The sequence below is a fragment of the Ochotona princeps genome, chromosome 20, assembly GCF_030435755.1.
Source record: "Ochotona princeps isolate mOchPri1 chromosome 20, mOchPri1.hap1, whole genome shotgun sequence".
Classification (NCBI taxonomy): Eukaryota; Metazoa; Chordata; class Mammalia; order Lagomorpha; family Ochotonidae; genus Ochotona; species Ochotona princeps.
Genome location: NC_080851.1, coordinates 29,525,954 through 29,546,331, shown reverse-complemented (window position 1 = coordinate 29,546,331; position 20,378 = coordinate 29,525,954). Strand labels below are relative to the sequence as shown.

At 42.9% G+C, this 20,378-nt stretch overlaps 1 protein-coding gene across 11 annotated transcripts in view; it reads left to right on the top strand.

The window, feature by feature from the left end:
- STK31 (serine/threonine kinase 31) overlaps window positions 1-20,378 on the top strand; it is a 162,871-nt gene that overhangs the window by 38,749 nt on the left and 103,744 nt on the right. For 6 of the 11 annotated variants that reach the window (XM_058678192.1, XM_058678191.1, XM_058678194.1 and 3 more), the window contains exons 16-23: window positions 638-739; window positions 2,918-2,998; window positions 8,147-8,272; window positions 8,858-8,983; window positions 9,153-9,239; window positions 14,327-14,476; window positions 16,737-16,859; window positions 18,186-18,254. In XM_058678192.1, the coding sequence (XP_058534175.1) occupies window positions 638-739; window positions 2,918-2,998; window positions 8,147-8,272; window positions 8,858-8,983; window positions 9,153-9,239; window positions 14,327-14,476; window positions 16,737-16,859; window positions 18,186-18,254 (864 nt within the window). The remainder of the gene's footprint in view (window positions 1-637; window positions 740-2,917; window positions 2,999-8,146; window positions 8,273-8,857; window positions 8,984-9,152; window positions 9,240-14,326; window positions 14,477-16,736; window positions 16,860-18,185; window positions 18,255-20,378) is intronic. The other 5 variants (XM_058678196.1, XM_058678189.1, XM_058678197.1 and 2 more) reach the window with 3 other exon arrangements.

Below are 20,378 nucleotides of genomic sequence, written 5' to 3'. Positions count from 1 at the left end.
TGTCCTCTGCTGAGTGCTTCATCAGGAGTGGTGTTAACATTTTATTAGAACTAGTTTACTCATACAAGAGGCTTCCAGTGTATCTTACTTTGGACCGTGGGGCAAATGGTCTTTTAGTCGAATCTTGGGGAAACATAGAACTTTAAAAACACACGTGTCTTTTAAGCTGTCTTTTTAATTAAAACCCCAGCAGAGTTTGCGTATCTGCATCATCTTTGTCTGTGGATTGCTTCACAGTGGGAACTCATCCTGTTTGCTTTCTTTTATCGGTTCACAAGGTATTAGGTAAAGAGAATTCCAGGGGATTCAGTTGTATCCTGCTTATTGTTCTTAGCATTTTACTTAGTGTTTGCAGTTAATCATCTTTGGAGAAAACAAATCTGTGGCAAATTAAGAAACAGAATTATGTAGTTGATTTCATGTGTTTTTCCTGTAATTTCTCTTTTGTAGTTCTGGAAAAGCAAGTGCCAGAACTGATGACATTAAATCAGCAGAGAGAGTTGTGAGGATCAGTTATGTGCTAGGTGCTGCCAGATAATGCAGGAATCGTACAGTGATTGATTGGTTCTTACAGGAAGACTTGTTTTTATTGTACTTTAATAAACCTGTCAAACCACTCTTTTTGTTCTGATTAAAGTCTGATGACCATGATGAATCTGAGGTTGAGAAAATAAAACGAGAAATAACTCATTTGCGCAACAGTGTCTTTCAGGAAATTTATCATGAGAGAGAAGAATATGTAAGTATTTGATTCTTTGAAGTTTTAAATTATGTTATAGTCTAGAAATTGAGTTCAAATATCCATTTTGTGAAGTTGACGCTAATCACATGGCTGGAGGCATTATACTGGCGTAATGTTTGTTTGAATTTAGAAATTTCTGATAAGAAAATAATTCATGACCATTGTACCAATGTGAAAATTACAGAAAGTTAGAAGAAACACATTATGCAACTTTCTCATTTAGTGATAACAATGGTAGTCACTGTTAACTCTTGTTTCCTTTAATCTTTTTTATGCTTGTTCTTAGAATTGCCATTTGTTGTATATATTGATATCATTTTTAAAGATTTATTTATTTGTTTACTTTATTTGAAAGGCAGAATTACAAAGAGGAGAGACAGAGAGAAAGATCTTCCATCTGTTGGTTCACTCCCCAAATGTCCACAGTGGCCAGGGCTGAGCTGAGCTGATCTGAAGCTAGGAGCCAGGAACCCACGTGGGAGCATTGGCCCAAGTATTTCAGCTATCCTCACTGCTTTCACAGGCCATAAGCAGGGAGCTGAATTGTAGTGAAGCAGCCGGGACATGAACCAGCACGCAATGGGATGCTGGCCCCACTGTGCAATGGGCACTGGCCTTAAAGCATATTTGTACAATGCTACAGTGAAAACAGTTGCAGTCGAAACTATAATAAAATCAACCACATATCTTTTGGAGAAGATGTTACCTGTTTAAGTTTCCATTCTGCTGATTTTTGTCACCTTGAGTCAGTATTGGTATCATTTCTTTAAATGATAAGAATGTTGTATTTTATGTCTGAAGGATGTAACGGGGCAGAGGTTAGTTAAGAAATAATGATTCAAAAATAAAAAAATATTGTGAAAATGTTAGTCCCTTTAAGTGTTATGTTATCTGGCAAACTCGCCTGACTGTAGTATCTTATGCATCATTGGATAAGATCTGACAGATGTAGAAATTTCCTTAATAAACATAATAATTCTCTTCTGTAAGGATGCGCAATATTCGCATTTGCTTCTAACTGATTTATATGGAAGTATATATTTTTTGTCTCAAGGTTTTATGTTTTTTCTTCCTTAAGTGAAGTATCCATTAGTTAGAGATATTTTTCTGCTCTTCATTTTGAGCAAGGAGGAGAGTGATCAGCATAGGTTGTGTGTTACTGCCTTTTTCCACTTTAGATTGGAGGTGAGTGTGGACTTTGACCTTTGCAAGATTGTGCTATTTGTGTAGACAAAGCTTGAAAGTAAGTAAGTTTTTCTTCCATTTGTATGGTGATAATTTGGATCTAGGTAACTCTTGTTTTTCAGTGGTATTTCTGGAAGTAGAAGGCAAAATCAATCACTTATATATGTGAATAGTTGAAGAAAATTCATGGAAGGGGCTGGTATCCTGGCACTGCAGATTAAGCCATTCTTGACACTGGAATCCATATTGGAGTACCAGTTAAAGGCTTCTGATCCAGCTTCCTACACATGTGCCTAGGAGAGCTACAGAGGAGGGTCCAGATACTGAGACCTCTGCTACTCACGTGGGAGAGCTGATGGAGTTCTTGGCTCCTGGCTTTCCCTGGCCTTGCCTGGCTGTTGAGGCTGTTGGAGAGTGAACCAATGGATGGATGTCTTTTTCTCTCCCTTTTTCTTTCTGCCTTTTGAATGAGTGAAAAATGGAAGTGAAGTATGTCTGTCTTGGTGCAAAAATATTTTAAAATATGTGTACAGCTTTTTCATAATATTCATTTTCCATGAACTTGAAAGAATTTATTTTAGAAGAGAGAGAGAGAGAAGGGGCGGGAGAAGAGGGAGAGAGCAAGATCTCCTATTATGGTTTCATAGCTTAAATCCTTGAGGTAATCAGGACTGGTGTGGGGCTGGAGAGGATCTCACTCAGTCCAGACCTCCCCCGTGGGAGGCAGAGCCCAGTCACTAATGCCATTGCTACTGCTTCCCAAGATGCGCATGAACAGGCAGCCTGCATCACAAGCAAGAGCTTGATTCTGCACGCAGGGACTTAGGTGTGGAGCTTGGGCATCTCCACTGTTGGGCTTGTTGTCCGGCCTTTTCCTTATATCTTGTTAGATATGTAGTAAGGTAGATGCTGTCACATTTTCCTGTAGGCAACATGCAGCAGTTGAATCTGTATTGCTCTGTTTAAAAAAAGTGTATTTTTTAATTTTAGGAGAAACTGAATAGCTTGGCACAAAAATGGTTTCCTGAACTGCCTCTGCTTTATCCTGAAATAGGATTGCTTAAGTACATGGTAAGCTTTGTTTGCTTTGAGAGTTACTGTTCTGTGGAGAGTGTTGAGAAGTACTGATACTAATTATGTTACTTTTATAATATACTTGTAAAAATGTTCTCAAAGAATATTTTTGATAGGACCTTTCTCAGCACTATCTTTAGAAGTTACATAGTATAGCTATTTTTAGTTTAAATTTTATGCTAATTAATTTTTTGTGTGCTTTTCTGTTTTTCACATCCTCATTCAGTACTTTGTATGACACTTATTTTAAAGTCTGTATAACAAAGTTTCAACTACTATTTCAAGAATTAGCATAAAAACAGGGTACTCTTGGCCATGAAGACTATAAGCAGTGTCTTTCAGGTTAAAGCAGGCTCCTAAAACATGCTGGTGAGGTTGGTGAGAGCAGAGCTGTTGAGGTGGGGATGGTGTTTGGGGTAGGCATTCTTTAAAGGTGCTACTTCGGGCGATTTGCCCAGGCCCCTGCTTAAAATGCATGGCCCCTGCATAAAATGCACGGCGTTTACAGGTAGTCTATTCACATCCTCCCACTTTCTTTCCATTATCTCTGGATTACGTATAGTACCTAGTACAGTATTAATGCTCCATAAATAATATTGTTTAGGGAATGACGACGAAGAAAAAAGTTTGTACTTGTTCACTACAGAATCAATGAAAAATAGTTTTGACTTGCAGTTTCTTGAGACCACAGGTGCAGAACCCACAGATAAAGACAGAATTTCCTCATTAAGAATGTCACTAAGCCCATGAGAACAGCTTAAATACAGTATGGAGTATTTGTATAAATATGTGGACTTAACCTCCTAAATATGTAATATTAAAATTCCTAAAATTAAACAATGACTAGAAAGTCTTTACAAACTTGTCTTTAAAATGATGTGAGTTTTTTCTTGCAGTTATTTAAGTCTAGCTTAAAGACTTATGTCAAATGGGTAAGTGAATATGTACAGCCTAGTAGACTTTGAAATTAATTTTTAGAGATATGCTAATGGGTTTTATAGATGAATATGAAAGGCTTATGGCTTATGGAAACATTTGATGACAGTAAGATATTTAACTGTGTTGTATGCCTAAGAACCTTTTGTAGGTTGATTATGTGTTGTGCATTAAATACTAAAAACACTTAAAATTTCCTGCTAAAATCTTGATTTAAAATGTTTTAAATGTTGGTTATTAGATATTAGGGTAAGAAATTATTACTTTTAACAGTGAGAGAATTATCTGGCAAAATTAGAATATTTGAAAACCATTTTCATGTTTTTTACCTAGTGAAGAAGCGCTTTAATTGTTACTGCAAAAGACATCTGTGTGGAGTAGGAGTTTTCATTAACTATGGTAGAAAATACATTTTTGAAAGTGGGGGTAAAGTCCTGAGGCAGTGTAATAGAGCATTTCTACAAGGTCAGACTGAGGCAGGTGCCTCATAATGACACTTGTGTCTTTGGGATTTTTAAATGATACTTGCATAAATATACTGCATCTAAACTGAATTATATTGTTCTCACAAATATTGTTTCATATAGCAAAAATGTTTTTTTGGCTTGCACTATGGTTTCACACTAAGGGCGCCTAGAACACTTAAGCCCAGAAGAGAACACTCGTGCAAGATGTCTAACTGCTTGGTGAATAATGCCTGTAATTTAGAATGATTTGACTGTCTTTAAAACTCTGGATTTGCACAGCAACAGATGGTAGTTATGGAAACAGTGGCTCCTAGAAATGGCAGCCACCCTCTGCATATGCTCTCTTTCTGTTTGTGTCTCCATTTTGCTTAATGTTGCTGCTGCTTAGCAAGACTGGTAAAAGCAATATTTCAATTATTGATGTAGCGCTGTGGTAATCAAGATGTTTAAAACTTTCCATCTTCTGATATGAAGGTGGCACTGAGCAACATTTAGAGATCTGATGATTTAGAGCTCAGATTTCCCTGGCCTGAAGACCTTCACGACTTGCCTGACCAGGTCATTCATTGTGGGAGGGCTGACTTAAGTTTGATTATAAGCTAATAGAAGAAAATTCTGGATGTGGAGTGATTGAATAGTTCACTGAGTTCCATCTAATTCCATTCAGCAAGTATGCACAAGGATTGAACAGTGCGGCGTCTGTGACAGAAGCTGGGATCCAGGTTCTGTCGAGACAAATGGTATCCTATGCAGTAGCCCCATCTTTCGTGTGAAACTGGTTCATAATTGTTGGATCAAGCTCACTTGTTGGAATCATCACGGTTTGATCTGGCTGGTTGATTACCCAATTTTCTGGGAGATCTAGAATTTAAAAATACCAACAGAGTTCTTACATTCCATACAATATCCAGCTTCATTTGGGAAAATTGGGTAAGCAACTCTGTTTCTTCCTATAAATTCTGGTATGGGAGCCCTTGGTGAGAAGGCCTATTGATTTTGAAAAAAGATTGATTTGTTTATTTGAAAGGCAGAGTTACGTACAGAGTGAGAGAAGTAGAGATCTTCCTCTGCTGATTCAGTCCTCAGATGGCTGCATTGGCTGGAGCTGTGCCAGGCTGAAACCAAGAGCCAGGAGCTTCTTTTGGGTCTCCCATGTGGGACAGGTACATGAGCACTTGAACCAGATTCTGCTGCTTTCCTACTCGCAGTGGTAGGGAGCTGGATCAGAAGTGGAGCAAACAGGACCCAAACTAGAGTCATATGGGATATCAGCGTTGTAGGCAGTGGCTTTACCTGCCACCCTACGGCAGCAGTAGATGAAAGGAGCTTTGAATTGAATCAGACCTACCATAGTCCCTATCAGCTTCTGCGCAAGAATTGGGTGCTTTTAGCAAGAAGGTGGGCCACGTCTCGAAAACGAAATGTCTCTTGGAGACGGATTTGCTACTCTGATGTATGTAAGCTTCCTGCTTGTCAGTTTTTGTCCAACTTAGTATAGCACATTGCATGTCCTTCAGAGTTGCTGTGCTAAGATCTCTAAATCCTTGATTTGTGTTGAGTTACCTCCAGAGGAGAAGCTCCTGGGTCCCTTTTTTTTTTTCAAAGATTTATTCAATTTATTACAAAGTCAGATATACAGAGAGGAGGAGAGACAGAGAGGAAGATCTTCTGTCCGATGATTCACTCCCTAAGTGAGCCGCAACGGGCCGGTGCGTGCCGATCCGGTGCCGGGAACCTGGAACCTCTTCCGGGTCTCCCACATGGGTGCAGGGTCCCAAAGCTTTGGTCTGTCCTCGACTGCTTTCCCAGGCCACAAGCAGGGAGCTGGATGGGAAGTGGAGCCGCCGGGCTTAGAACCGGCGCCCATATGGGATCCCAGGGCGTTGAAGGCGAGGACTTTAGCCGCTAGGGCATGCCGCCGGGCCCTGATTTAAGTTTTAAAAATTTAATTATTTAAAACTAGATTCCCATGTGATACTTATACACTTGTATGGAGTGCAGTGTACTACTTTAGTATGTACACACAGCATGAACCAGTTAGACCAGGCTGTTAGCTTTCCATTTATTCCCTTGGCATTGGAACCAACCAGGTCTTCTCCATTTATTTTTTCTTTAAAAAGATTTATTTATTTGAAAGGCAAAGTGACACACAGAGAGGGAGAGTTAAAGAGAAAGAGAGAGATACAGAGACAGATAGGTAAATAAAAATCTTTCATGTGCTGGTTACTGCCTCAGATGTCTGGGACAGCTGAAGCCAAGGGGCCAGGAACTCTTTTCTGGTCTCCCAGGTGAATGGCAGGGATCCATGTGTTTTGGCAACCATGTGCTGCTTTTCTAAGCAGATTAGCAAGAACCTGGTTCAAAAGTGGAAAGATGGGCCTGGTGCTATGGCCTAGTGGCTAAATCCTCACCTTGCATGCAACCGCGATCCCATATGAGCACCGATCCGTTTCCTGGCAGCTCCACTTCCCAACCAGCTCCCTGCTTGTGGCTTGGGATAGCAGTAGAGGATGGCCCAAATCCTTGAGATCCTGCATCTGCATGGGAGACCTGGAAGAAGCTTTTGGCTTCATCATATTGGTTCAACTCTGGCTGTTGCAACCACTTTGGGAATGAACCACTGGATGGAGGATCTTTGTCTCTCCTCCTCTCTGAAGATCTGCCTCTTCAACTTAAAAAATGTTAAAAAGCTGAAATTTGAAGTGGAATTCTAATACGAGATGCTGGCATTGTTAGTGGTGGTTTAATAGGCTGCACACACCACCCCTCCTCAGTTATTCTTTAAACTTTTTTTTAAAGATTTATTTATTTTTATTAGAAAGTCAGATACATAGAGAGGAGGAGACACAGAGAGGAAGATCTTCTGTCTGCTGATTTACTCACCAAGTGGCTGACAGGGGCTTCTTCCAGGTCTCCCATGCAGGTGCAGGGTCCCGAGGCTTTGGGCCGTCCTTGACTGCTTCCCCAGGCCACAGGCAGGGAGTTGGATGGGTAGCAGGTCTGCCAGGATTAGAACCAGTGCCCATATGGGATCCTGGCGTGTGCAAGGTGAGGACTTTAGCCTCTAGGCTACCATGCTGGGCCCTTTAAAACTTTTTGAAATTAATATATTGGGAACAGATTTTGTACTTTTCATAGTTAGGTTTTGAATAAGACAGACTTCTTCCTACTCCTCATCCAGTTCCTTATACAATACATTATTGTGAATTGTAGTAACCCACCTGTGAAACAATGCGACTGGTTACTTCTGTTGGACTGTGTTTTGGTAGCTATTAGCTGACTTCCCTCTATGCCCCTCCCACTACCCTTCCCAGCCTGTAGGCATCTCTGAGTTCAGATCAACTTTTTTTTTTTTTTTTTTTTTTTTAATTTTCTATGTGCAAGGGAGAATATATGGTGTTTGTCTTTTGGGGCCTGGCTTATTTTCCTTAGTGTAGTGACCCATGAGATCTCAAGTAAACTTGCAGGTTGTTTGGAAATGTTTATGCCCAGCCATCCCTGTGTGTATCGAAACTCTAGTCACTATTAAATTTGTATGGTAGTTACTCTTTGACTGGGAAGAGTTGAAAACTCAAGAACTGGAAAAAATACAATATGTAAAAGATTTTTTTTCCTTACTGGTTTTTCCTGGAGGGTTGATGATGGCTAGTCCATCTGATAGCGTGCTAGCTAACTGTGTTGATGATTTAGAGGTGCTGTGATTGTTTGGGTTACTCAAGTGTAATAAATAACTTGTGCCTAGAACTCTGGTGGTCTCCTTACTATGAGCTTGGAACGTGACATTCTTGATGCTGAACCAATGAAGGAACTTAGCAGCAAGCGTCCTCTGCTTTGCTCTGAGATGAGTGGGCAGATGATTCTTTTAAAGGTAAGCAGCAGTTCTGATTGGTGGGAAATGCAGAGGGACAGGTGGGAGTTGAGGGTGTTACTTCTCAACACATTTTCTGAAGTTCGTAAGTTGACAGATGTAATGCTCGGGTTTCCAGTTTGTTTGCCAGAACGGGTTTTGGCTTTAAAGTTTCCCTTGCTTCACTAGATGATCCTTACTTTTGATGGAGTGTGCTCACTTTCCCTCTTTGGGCAAACTCACTGCGTTTTGTTGAAAAGCCTTATAAAATGGTTGCTTGTAGTGGATTGCTGTTGCAAATCTCAGTAGTATTTCCAGCACTCAGTTTTTTGTTGTCATTGATTGGGGAAACTTAATCTTGATTGTACGATAATTAGTTTGGCCTTAGTTGCTACCCATTCTAAAATCTGTAGTAAGCTACAGGTAGAATCTCATTTTTCTTTCCAAGTTATAGCATTCAAGGCAGATGGAAAAGTTCCTTACCAAACTTGAAAAATAAAACTAGGTGTCATTTAACTTACATAAAATTATTTATCATATTTTGATTAAAAAGATGAATTATTGGTGGACTTTTGACTGTGTGATTGTCTCTGATTTTGGTAACAGGGTTATTCTGTTGACGTGGACATGGAAGCCAGGGTGATTAAGCGAGCAGCTGCTTACCACAGAGCTTGGAGAGCAGCTAGAGAAGAGCCTGGGCTCCTGCCCCTGAAATTCCTGTTTTTGTGCAAGGTGAGTTCTTACATCTCTGTTTACATCTATTGAAGGAAGTATTTCAGTTAAAATAGATTTTAGTTTCAGATTTTAGACCAGTAATTGGTTCCTTCTTGGTGTAAGCAAATCCTGCCGTCTAGAATCCCTGAGGCATCTTTGAGTCTCTCATTCTCTGTTTGCCTTCTAGTCGGACCCCATGGCTTATCTGGTGGTTCCTTACCATCCTCGGGCAAGCCTGAGTGCTGTACAGGCCATCATGCCTTTAACTTCAGAGGTGAGTAAACACACTGTTGACAAGGATGTAGTTAATGAGAAAACAATTGTTGATGTTTAGTAAGGGTGCATGGCATGCCCTGGGGCATCTTGACTTGTGCTATTCTGTTGATTTGTCGTGTGAGTCTTGTGATAGGAATTATTCTGTTATGTTAAGGAGAAAATGAGACTTGAAGAGATTGACTTGCAAGAGGTCCCTTCATGAAAGACAGAATTGAAACTTGGAATTAGTTCTTTTTTTTTTTTTTCAGAATTTTATTTTTGATGATTTTTACATAGTTGATAAGGGTGCGAAGGTTCAAGGACTAGAGGAAAGTGGGTGAGATCACTGTTTCCACATTCTCTTTTTTTCTACTAGTATGTGGGGGAAGGGGGAAGATAATGGGAGAAGCCCCACCCAGCCTCCTAACCGTCCCAGAATCCCTGATAGGAAGCATGCTCTGAGGGTCCTGCCCATTCCCTGTCTAGCCAAGTGGTTTTGATAGTTCGACGATTCTGAATTGCTGCTGATCTCGCCACTGCAAGCACTATGAGATCTCTTCAGAATCCACTGGCTGATGTAGTCCACCTTAGAATCTCTGCCTAGATGCTCACTGCCACACTTGGCTGGGGTAGTTGATCAATTTGTTCTGTCCTCTGTGTTCTGTTATGGTACCAGGTGTCCTGTGCAGGCTCCAGTATACTGCCATATCCTCCGTGTGCATCTGGATATGCTGTCCACTACTCCATCTGAGACACTGAAGAGGCCCAGCTCTGACACATGATCTCCATGGTCAGACCATGGAACCTGCAGTTCTCTCCATGGTTGGAGTTATGAGTCCAGCGGTTCATTTGGGGAAATCCCCAAAGAAAGCTCATCTGAGGTCATCCTAGACCTGATTATTGTTGTGCTTGCCGGTACAGGGTCTGGAACAGTCCATTGTCTCAGTCAACTTAGGCACACATTGGTGGTTGCAGTTGCTGGGTTGTTTCTGTCTCCAGCCCTGTCTTCTATGCAAACTAGTGAGTGTTGCAGCCCAGCTCGATCCTGCCCACCACGCACTCAGCCCTCAGGCAAACCAGTGGGAGCTGCAGCCTAATTGGAGTGATCCTCAATAACCCCCACCAGGCATGCCCCCTGCCCTGGTTCCCATGCTGTCAATATGTACAGCTGACTAGTCCTGTGTGTCCCACATCCCATTAAGCTGTCATACTTGTCAGTGGGTATTGAAGCCTAATTCAGTCCAAGCAGCCCCACCAGCCAGCCCACACATGTGCTTGTTGGTGCCATTCTCTGTCTAGCCATGCCTGTCCCAGTTCCTGGTTCTCATGCTTACTAGTGGGAGTGGAAACCCAAGAGGGAGGTGCTCACTGTTTCCCTAATGGGCCCACCTCACCAGCCCCACTCCCAGATCTTGTACTCTGTAAGTGGTACTGCAGTTTAGCTTGACAGAATTTGCCCCTCGTGCCAACATCAGCCAGCTGATGCTGAGATGAACCCCAGCCCACCCGCACCCACTCTGGCTTTGCATGCACCAGTAGGAACAGTCAAACTCAGCCTGGCTTTCCCCTCAATCCAGCTTACATGAGGCTAACAGGTGTTGTAGCCCTGCCTGGTCTGGTCTGTCCCCGATCCCAGCTCTCATGCTCATCAGTGGGAGTGATAGTCCAGCAGGGGAGCCCCACACAGCACTCTACCGGGTTCTCTCCCACCACTCCTGGGTCTCACGTGTGCTGGTTGGGCACTGTGGCCCAGTCTGGCATGGCTTGCCTCACCTTGGCATTTGCCAGTGGGTGCTATAGCCTGGCCTGGTCTGGCCCACTCCCAATTCTGACTCATGCTGGTGGGGGCTACAGCCTAGCCCAGCCCAGCCAGTCAGCCCCCAGTCCCAGCCCATATGTAAACTGGCTGGTATTGCAGTCCAACGCAGCATGACCCACACACCATTCTGGTTCTTGGATTTGCCAGCAAATGTATAAACTGGCCCAGCTTGGTTCACTCCAGAACAGAAATGTGTGCTGGTGAGTACCATTACCTGGCTTGGTCTGCACTGCTCCTCCTCTCAATTCTTGCGCTCACCAGCAGGGACTGTGTCTTGACAGAGAAGTTCCCCAAGTTCCTCCATCAGAAGCTCTCCCAATGCCAGATCTTGTGCACATTGGTGGGTTCATGGGCCAGCCCTAGTTAGTTCATCTCCTGTCATGGCAGGAACAAGGAACAGCAGTCTTTCCTGACCAGCCCTCACTCATTCCAGTTCTTATTGTTGAGTGCTATAGGCCAGCTAAGCCTGGTCCATACTCAGACACAGCTCATGCGTGTCTCAGCAGAGGCAGAGACCTAGCCTAGTCCATCCTATGCTTCCCCTGGTTCTCATGAGTGCTAGTGGGTGCTGGAGTCTAGCCCAGTCTGGCACATCACAGACCCAGTCCAAACCTGTGCCAAGGGATGCTGCAGTCATGTCCAGGACAGGTAGTAGCTCCCTCTGACATCTCTCTGGCTTTTATGCTCACCGTTGGGAGCCACAACCCAGCCAGCGCATCCCCTTAGCTCCCCAACCAGGCCTGTTCCTGTCCCAGCTCTAGCATGTGCCAGTGGTTGCTCTGACCCAGCTTGGTGTAGTCCTTCACCTGTCTTGGCCTTTGCCATTGCATACTGCAGCCTGGCCTGACCTGGCCAGCCCCCAGTCCCAACTCTTGCTGGTGGGTGTAACATGGCCCTGTGCAGTCTGTTCTTATGCCTGGCTCATGCAAACTGGTATGTGTAATAACCTAGCCTGGCATGATCCACACTTCAGCCTGGTTTCTGCACCTGCCGGTGGGCTAAGATTGCTCGGCCCTGTCTGGTCTGCCCCCTTATAAAACCAATCCACACACTTGCCAACAGATGGAGCTCCTTTGCCCAGCCTGCCCAACACCCAGGCCTGGATCACATGCTCACCAGTGGGAGCTGTAACCCTCTAGGGAAGTTTCCCAGGTTCCCCACTTGGGCCACTCCCAGACCCAGATCTGACGCATGCCAGTGGGTGCTATGTCCTTACGCAGTTTAGCCTTCCCCTTCTATCCTGGCCTTTGTATGAGCTGGTGGCTGTTGTAGCCCAGCCTGCCCCACACTATGTTTTAGGGTGCACATGCTGGTGCTGCAGCCTGTTCCTGCCTAGCCTGTTCTCAGCTCCAGTGCCTGTGAGTGTTGGCAGGTTCCATGGTCATGCCTAGCTCAACCCATCATCACCCCAATGCTTAAGTTTACCAGCGAGACTTGTATTTTCAAATGGTTAGACTCACATATCCCCCATAGAATCTATCCCTAGACTTGGTTCTCTTGCGTGCTGGTTAGTATCATGGCCCAGTCTTAATGTGACCCGTCCCCTGATCCGACACTCACTGTCAGATACTGGGATCTAGCCCTGCCAGAAAGGTCTCCAGCCCAGCTTTTTAAAAAAAGATTTATATTTATTTTTTATTGGAAAGTCAGATATACAGAGAGGAGGAGAGACCGAGAGGAAGACCATCTGTCTGATTATTCATTCCTTAAGTGAACACAGTGGCGGAGCTGAGCTGATCTGAAGCCAGGAACTGGAGCTTCTTCCGGATCTCCCATGTAGGTGCAAGGTTCCAAAGCTTTGGGCTGTCTTCGAATGCTTTCCCAGGCTACAGGCAGAGAGCTGGCTGGGAAACGGGGCTGCCAGGACACGAACTGGTGCCCATGTAGGATCCTGGTGTGTACAAGGCAAGGACTCTAGCCGTTAGGTTACTGCACCAGGCCCTAACCCTAGCTTTTGTGTGGGCTGACATGTGGTGGCCAGCAGTGTTCTGTGCTGACAAGTCCAGCTGAAGACTCCTATGTGGGCTGATACATTGGTCTGACCCATAAAGGTCTTCTGGTCTCTCCCCTCCAAACCACCATGCCTCAGTCTGCTTGCTTACCTGCAAATACAGTGGCCTTGTTGGGAGTCCTTCAGGAATCATTCTTCACCTACACACACGGTGGCCTTATCCATGGATGTCCCTCAGCAATAATTCTTCACCTGGGCCTAAATCCACAGGTCATCGCTCACTCCCACCTGCGATCCCCAAGTCCCCCGAGTGCTGCCTGACTCAGGTGGGGCAACAGTATCCCTACCTGGTATGGCGGCTGGCAGCTGCCTGAGCAGCCTCCTGACTGGGCAGGGCAGGATTCCCCCTCCCAGCATGGCAGCCAGTGACTGCCCAGGCAGCTGCCTGACCCTGGAATTAGTTATTTTCTGCTTGCATTGCTCAAGCTGGTAGTTGTTGAGCTTGAACTTGTATGTATGTTGCCTAAAACAGCACATGAGGGCTTTCCAAGAAGTTTATGGAAAATGTGCATAATCTCTATTTTGATATTTCCTTTAGCTTTTCGAATTACTCTTCTAAGTGCTTAAGTGGTTGCTTTCATTTTTAGCACTGTAGATGGAGAATTGACAGTAACAGTTGATTCTTTCTCCCTGTAACACGAGTTCAGTCTCCTCTTTTCTGGGTGCTTCACATGGTTATTGCTAATCTGGCTTCTGAGAGACTGAAGAATGTGTTTATCCATATGAATCTGTTTGTATACCTAAGTATATTTATGTGCACACCTTACCAGTTGCATAATTAAGGCTTTACCTGACCTTTAATTCTCTGTTATAGTCTTGCTAGGTGTTCATTTGGAGCAGTTGGTTTAATGGTCGTTCCAAATCTGGAGTAATTTCAAAGTTAAAGATTCATGTATAAAAATGATTTTCCCAAAGGTTGTACTGTGGTGTAGCAAGCTAAGCCTCCACCTTTATACCAGCATTATACATGGGCACTGGTTCAAGTCCAGGGTGCTCTATTCCCCATCCAGCTCCCTGTTCTTGACCTGGGAAAGCAGCAGGGGATGGCTCAAGTGTTTGGGTCCCTGCACCTATGTGGGATGATGCTTGAAGGAAGTCCTTGGCTCCTGGCTTCAGATCAGTCCAGCTTCGGCCATTTCAGCCATTTGGAAAGTGAACCAGCAGATGGAAGTTTTCTCTCCTTCTGTCCTGTGTAACTCTGTCTTTCAAATAAAAAAAGCAATCTTAAAACATGATATGCCGATTTCTTGATTTTTTTGTGTGTGTTTCTGCACAGGAAGCTTTGAAAGTCATGAAAGGTGTTGCCCATGGCCTGCATACATTGCACAAGGCTGGCATAATCCATGGATCGCTGCATCAGAACAATGTGTTTGCTGTAAACCGTGAGCAAGGAATTGTTGGAGATTTTGACTTCACCAAATCTGTGGTAAAATATCATGATTTTACAAATAGTTTTTAGTCTTCAGGTAATTTTCCTAGTGCCTGCCTGTGAAGTGTCTGTGGCTTCAGTTAGGGTAGGTCGTGTGTTGCGCTAGTGTAGATGTGACTACTTCTGGAGTTACTCTTCCTCTTTTATATTCCGTTGTTAACTGTTACCATTGCCATACAACCACTACATGGTTGTAATCTCCAATGAAAATTACTTGCTTTGACATAGTGATTAAACTTACTTTTGCTGCAGTTTTTATACTACTTTCAGACTGGAGTATTAAGCAGGAAAAGAAATTGGAAAAGCAGTTTGTAGTTAAGACACTTGCATTTCAGGTATTACAAAGCATATAGGATTTGGCCTGGGGAGCTTGTTAAATGAAAATGATTACATGGGCCTGGTGCGATAACCTAGCAGCTAGTCCTCACCTTGCATGCACTGGAATCCCATATGGGCGCCAGTTCTAATCCCGGTGGTCCTGCTTCCCATCCTTCTCCCTGCTTGTGGCCTGGGAAAGCAATAGAGGACAGCCCAAAGCCTTGGGACCCTGCACCCACGTGGGAGACCCGGAAGAGACTCCTGGCTTCAGATTGGCTCAGCTCTGGCCATTGTGGCTGCTGGAGTAGTAAATCAACAGATGGAAGATCTTTCTCTTTGTCTTTCCTCCTCTCTGTGTATCTGACTTTCCATTAAAAAAATAAAATAAATTAAAAATTATTACTCAGCATTTCTGGGCTGAATAATCTGTATTTCTGACAGTCTCCTAGTTAATGCCATGGTTGCTGGCCTTGGCAGCACAGAGCCAGTTCACACTTAGTGCTTGTGCTGGGCGTTGTGCTGGATACCTTCATCCAGCAGGGGTGGATGTGGTTTTCGTTTTATGAATTAGCTAATTCAGATTTAAAGAGTTGAGAGCCTATGGGGGCACAGCAGGTAAGGGAGAGTAGGAAGTAACAGCCGTTGTGTACCTGTCCTTGTCCCTGGTCCTCCTTGACATGTTAGAAATGGAAAGAAAATACTTTGTGCAACCGTGGAGGGGAGCTTTCTCTGGTCCTTACTTAGTTCCAATACTGGATCCCCACCCTCTCTTGCAATGACCATCCGGGTCGCCCTGGAGCCCCCCTACCCCCCAGACAAAACAAAACAAACAACAAAAAAAATTGGAATAGACAGAGAACAAGGAGGGCTTGGAACTAGACAGGAAGCGATCAGTGGGGACTCGCACATACCTTACTAGGTAGGACACGAAATATAAACTCTCCTAACTAGGGTATGCAGGATTTCTCTGCACACCCCTCCCAACAGTGTTCTGTGCCTCAGCAGTGTCAATGGCTTGCTAAAGGGATAAGCTAGTTTAGACTATGCTAAGATCTGCTAAGTTCAGTAAAAATTATGCTTCAACACAATAAACTGCTAAGTACTGGAATGGAAATAGACATGAGACAGCTGAATAGTGTCCTGTAGCCAATTTAAGGTAGATAGAGGCCGGTTGTGTACGGAACTATAATTGAATTGGTAATGAAGTAGTCACAGGATGTGGTTAAGAACTCGCATTGTCTAACATATCAGTCACTCAATACAATGATAATTAACCCCATAAGGATGGAAACTGTTGTTGATGTTATGTTATGGCTTTTAATTGGTCGGAATGATATTCTGCCAGCTATGTCTTCAGAACAGAGTTGGTCTCCCCAAGAAACTGTTGAATTCAGCTGGGCAGTGAGATACTGGACTCTATGCATGGCACATGCTTGCAATGAAAGAAACAAGACTGGATTTGAACTGTAATACTGCAACAAGGTGGAGCAATCCACCATGGGGGGAGGGCACAGGGAGGGGATGGGGGAACATCAGAGCCTATGAAACGTTGTTATAAAATGAAATGCAATAAAAAATATATATAATAATAAAAAAAATACTTTGTGCAATTTCAGTTTTTTGGAAACATGTAGTTTTCACAACTGGAGAACATCATTGGTCTTGTGAAATTTCTTTTTAAAAAGCATTAGATGTTTAAGCATCAGTGATAGGTGGTTTTGAATTATTGGATTCTGATCTAAATATAATAATAAAATCACTGTTAGCTTTGTAAGCCTGATCTCAAGAGCAATTTATAGTAATAGAAGTTAGATGATATATGGGAACAAGGGAGTGGAGAATTTCAGATGATTCTTTTCCTATTAAATGAAGGCAATTTCATGGAAGGTAGCCTCCACTGTGTTGCTTGTAAAGCATTTAACGCCTTTTGTTTTCATAGAGCCAGCGTGCTGCAGTGAACATGATGGTTGGTGATTTGAGCTTGATGTCACCTGAACTGAAAATGGGGAAACCTCCTTCTGCAAGTTCTGACTTATATGCGTATGGCTGCCTTTTACTCTGGGTATGTTACTTGTTTTTAAAATAGGTTAATCATTTTCATAAATATCTCAGTATGTAAAGTGATGATTTTATAGTGATTCTCCTTTAATGTATCACCATGGATAAAGAGAAGTGGTAGATTTTTAGTTAAAAATATTTAAAAAAATTTTCTCATACACTGTTAACTTCTTATCACCTATTATGTCCTTTCTGCAAATTGGCTTGAATATGTATCTATATTATATATTTATATATATATATACACACATAATTTATACACACATACACACATTCAAATATATAAACATCATTGTGTTTTTAGTTTTGTTTAATCTGGAAAGATGGGAAGCTGCAGAGAGAGAGAGAGCGAGAAAGAGAGAGATCTTTCTTTCTGTCTGCTGGTTTGTTCTCCAACTACCCACAACATCCAGGGCTGGGTCAGACTAAAATCAGGAGCTCAGAACTCAGTCTGGGTGCCCTACATGGGTGTTAGGCCCAACCACTTGATCCTTCATCTGATGCATTTGCAGGAAGCTGGACTGGAAGAGGAGCTGGGATGTGGCATGCAGACATCCCAGGTGATGTCTTAAACACTGTGCCAAGTACCCGCCCCACGATGCTCTTTACCTGTAACAGGTGAACGTCACCTTTTCCTGTTCTGTTTTTTTTTTCATGAGTGGGTATTGAATTTTGTCAGGTGCTTTTTCTGCATGGATTATGATCGTGAAGTTTTTTTTATGCTACTAAAATGGTAGATTATATTGATTTATTTTGAAGCATTGAGTCAATCTTCTTTTAATAGAATAAACACTATTTGCTCATATATATTTCTTCTTACAAATTGCCAGATTTATTTGATGATATTAAGGATTTTTGTATCCATATGCATAAGGGATAGTAATCTGTAGTTTTAGTTTAGTTTTTTAATTTGGTTTTGGTACTAGGTTAGTGTTTGGTTTATAAAGAGCCAGGCTTTCAGGTCCCTCTGGGTGCAGGACTCCAAGCACTTGGGCCACCATATACTGCTTCCCAGTCGTGTTAACAGGGACCATATGGGATGCTAATATTGGAGGTGGATGTTTCATGTGCTGTGACACAACACCAGCCCCCATATTTTTTTCATAAGTTGAGAAAGAATGTTTTTAGTGTATACATTAGCTGTGGTTGATACTTTAGGAACCTCAGGGGTGAGCTGGTTGCTTATGAACAAGCAGCTATTATGAAAATGATTTTTTGCCAAGCATGAGTTCATCTGCTTTTCTTAGTCACCAGAATCTGAAGAGTTCCAGCTTTGACTTCAAGAACCTGATACTTTGGGGATTCATTTATTATTATTATTTTTTTACAGCTTTCAGTTCAAAATCAGGAATTTGAGACAAATGAAGATGGAATTCCGAAAGTGGATCAGTTTCACTTGGTATGTGAACTTTCTATCATATTTCAGTTTAAAATATTTGTGGTTAATGCAAACTTAAATATTTAAAAATGTCTTCCAGTTTTTATAAGAATCCAAAAATAACATTTATGATGAAGAGTTATTAGAAATAAAAAGCAAGTATGCTACTTAACACCACTGCCAGAATTTAATGTTGCTGGCTTTTGTGTTTGTTGCACTGATGGTACAATTTATCTAATAATTAAGGATAAGTATTGTTTACTGTATATTCTAAGATTATATGAAAGTCAGTGTTTTATTATAATTTAGGATTTTGCAAGTACCTGACACCCAATTACGTGTACGTGAGCTGATTGGGAGGTGGGACAGACTGGACCAGTCCATTACACATGCTGGTGGGCACAGAAACCAAGGCTGGGAGCCAGCCTAGTGGGAGTTATTGGAGGTCGCTCTGATGGCTGCAGCTTCTGATGGTGTATGTGAGGGCTGACTGTGGGGGCAGGGTTGGACTGGGCCGCAGCACCCATTGGTTTGTGTGAGAAATGGGCTGGAGGTAGATCCATGTGGATATAGGCTGATGTGGGTGAGAGAATGGGCTGGACCCCGCACATGCAAGAAATAGGTCTGAGATCACCTCAGACAAGATTTCTTTGATGGTCCCCCCAACTCAACCACTGGACTCAGAACTCCAGCAGTGGAGAGAGTGGCAGGACCTGTGGTCTTACAATGGAGTGATTGTGTCAAAAGTGGGCTTCCTCAGTGTGTTTGACAGAGAAGTAGATGGGATACCCAAATGCACATGGAGCATGTGTCAGACCATGGAGCCTGAAGAGGGCATCTGGCACCATAGCAGAGGAAGGAGAACAGAACAAATTGGTCAAATACGCCAGTGAAGCATGAGAGCAAATTTCTGGGCATAGGCTTGACCTGCCCCGCCCCACAGTCCCAACTCTCACTGGTGGGTACTGCAACCCAGGCCTGCCCAATCTGCTTCCATCCCTGACTCATGCAAACCAGTAGGTGTGGTAGCCTAGCCTGGCATGACTTGCACTCCAACGTGGCTCCTGTGTTTGTCAGTGGGTTAAGGTTTAGCTAGCGTGTTTTGAGCATATACTGTGTACTGAGAATTGAAGCAGTGTTGCAATTACAAGGGTTGCATCATTGAAAATGAAATTAATAATTTGGATATGTGGACAAGTAAACAACCAAGATGTCTAAATAGAGTTTATTCGAAAATACTTTGGGGGAACCTGATTTTTAGCTTCTCAGACAAGTGGCAGGTAGAGTACATTAGGATGTTAATTGTGTTAGTGGATGGATCTCGGGCATTGTGGGTCATTCTGTGAAAATCCTCATGCTGTTTTGATAGTTTGGATTGCAATAAAGCATGCAAATTTCTTTAACCAAATATTTAATAGTAGCTACTAATGTACCATGAACTTGTTTTTAAAAAGTACACTTTAGCAATGGCATTTGGGAGCTTCCCCCTTTTCTTTGACAGTAGTAAAAATATTGAAGATAGCTTTTGTAAGATTATTCAAGTGTACATCATACATCCAGGCTGTCGAATGAGGTCTACATTCTGTGGTAAGAGTTGTTGGTATTAGACAGTAACCCACAGTGATCACCTATTTTCTGTCAGTCATTCTGTTTTTTTCTTAAGAGCTTTATGAGCCAGGAATTTGAACTTATTTGGATCCTCAGCGTCAGAGTGGCTCATGGGCTGCTGCCTGCAGGTGCTGGGTGGCATTCGGTGTCTTAGGGCACAGCCGAGGACCAGTAGTTTACAAGTCCACGTGTTTGTGCACAGAGTTCGATAGATTCAGCCATTGCTGTGTTCCCATTGTGGAGCTTGTTGGACCAAAGTGTGTCAGAGACAAGGCAGTAGAGTGTCTTGTAGACAGAAGTTAGTGTTCACCAATCGCAGACTTGATGTTCTACTGCTTCTGCTTTAGGAGGGTGCTTCAGAAAGTTTGGGGGAGATGGAATTAAAAGGTGTTTATTTTTGTGCATACAGTAAATGAAATTCATGCATAGTTTTTTTATAGTGTGCATTTGCATGGATTTGTGGAAAACCTCTTGTTTTGTTTTTGTTGGAAGTGATTCTGTAGACAGAAGGGTCTGAGGAGCAGGAGATTGGAATCA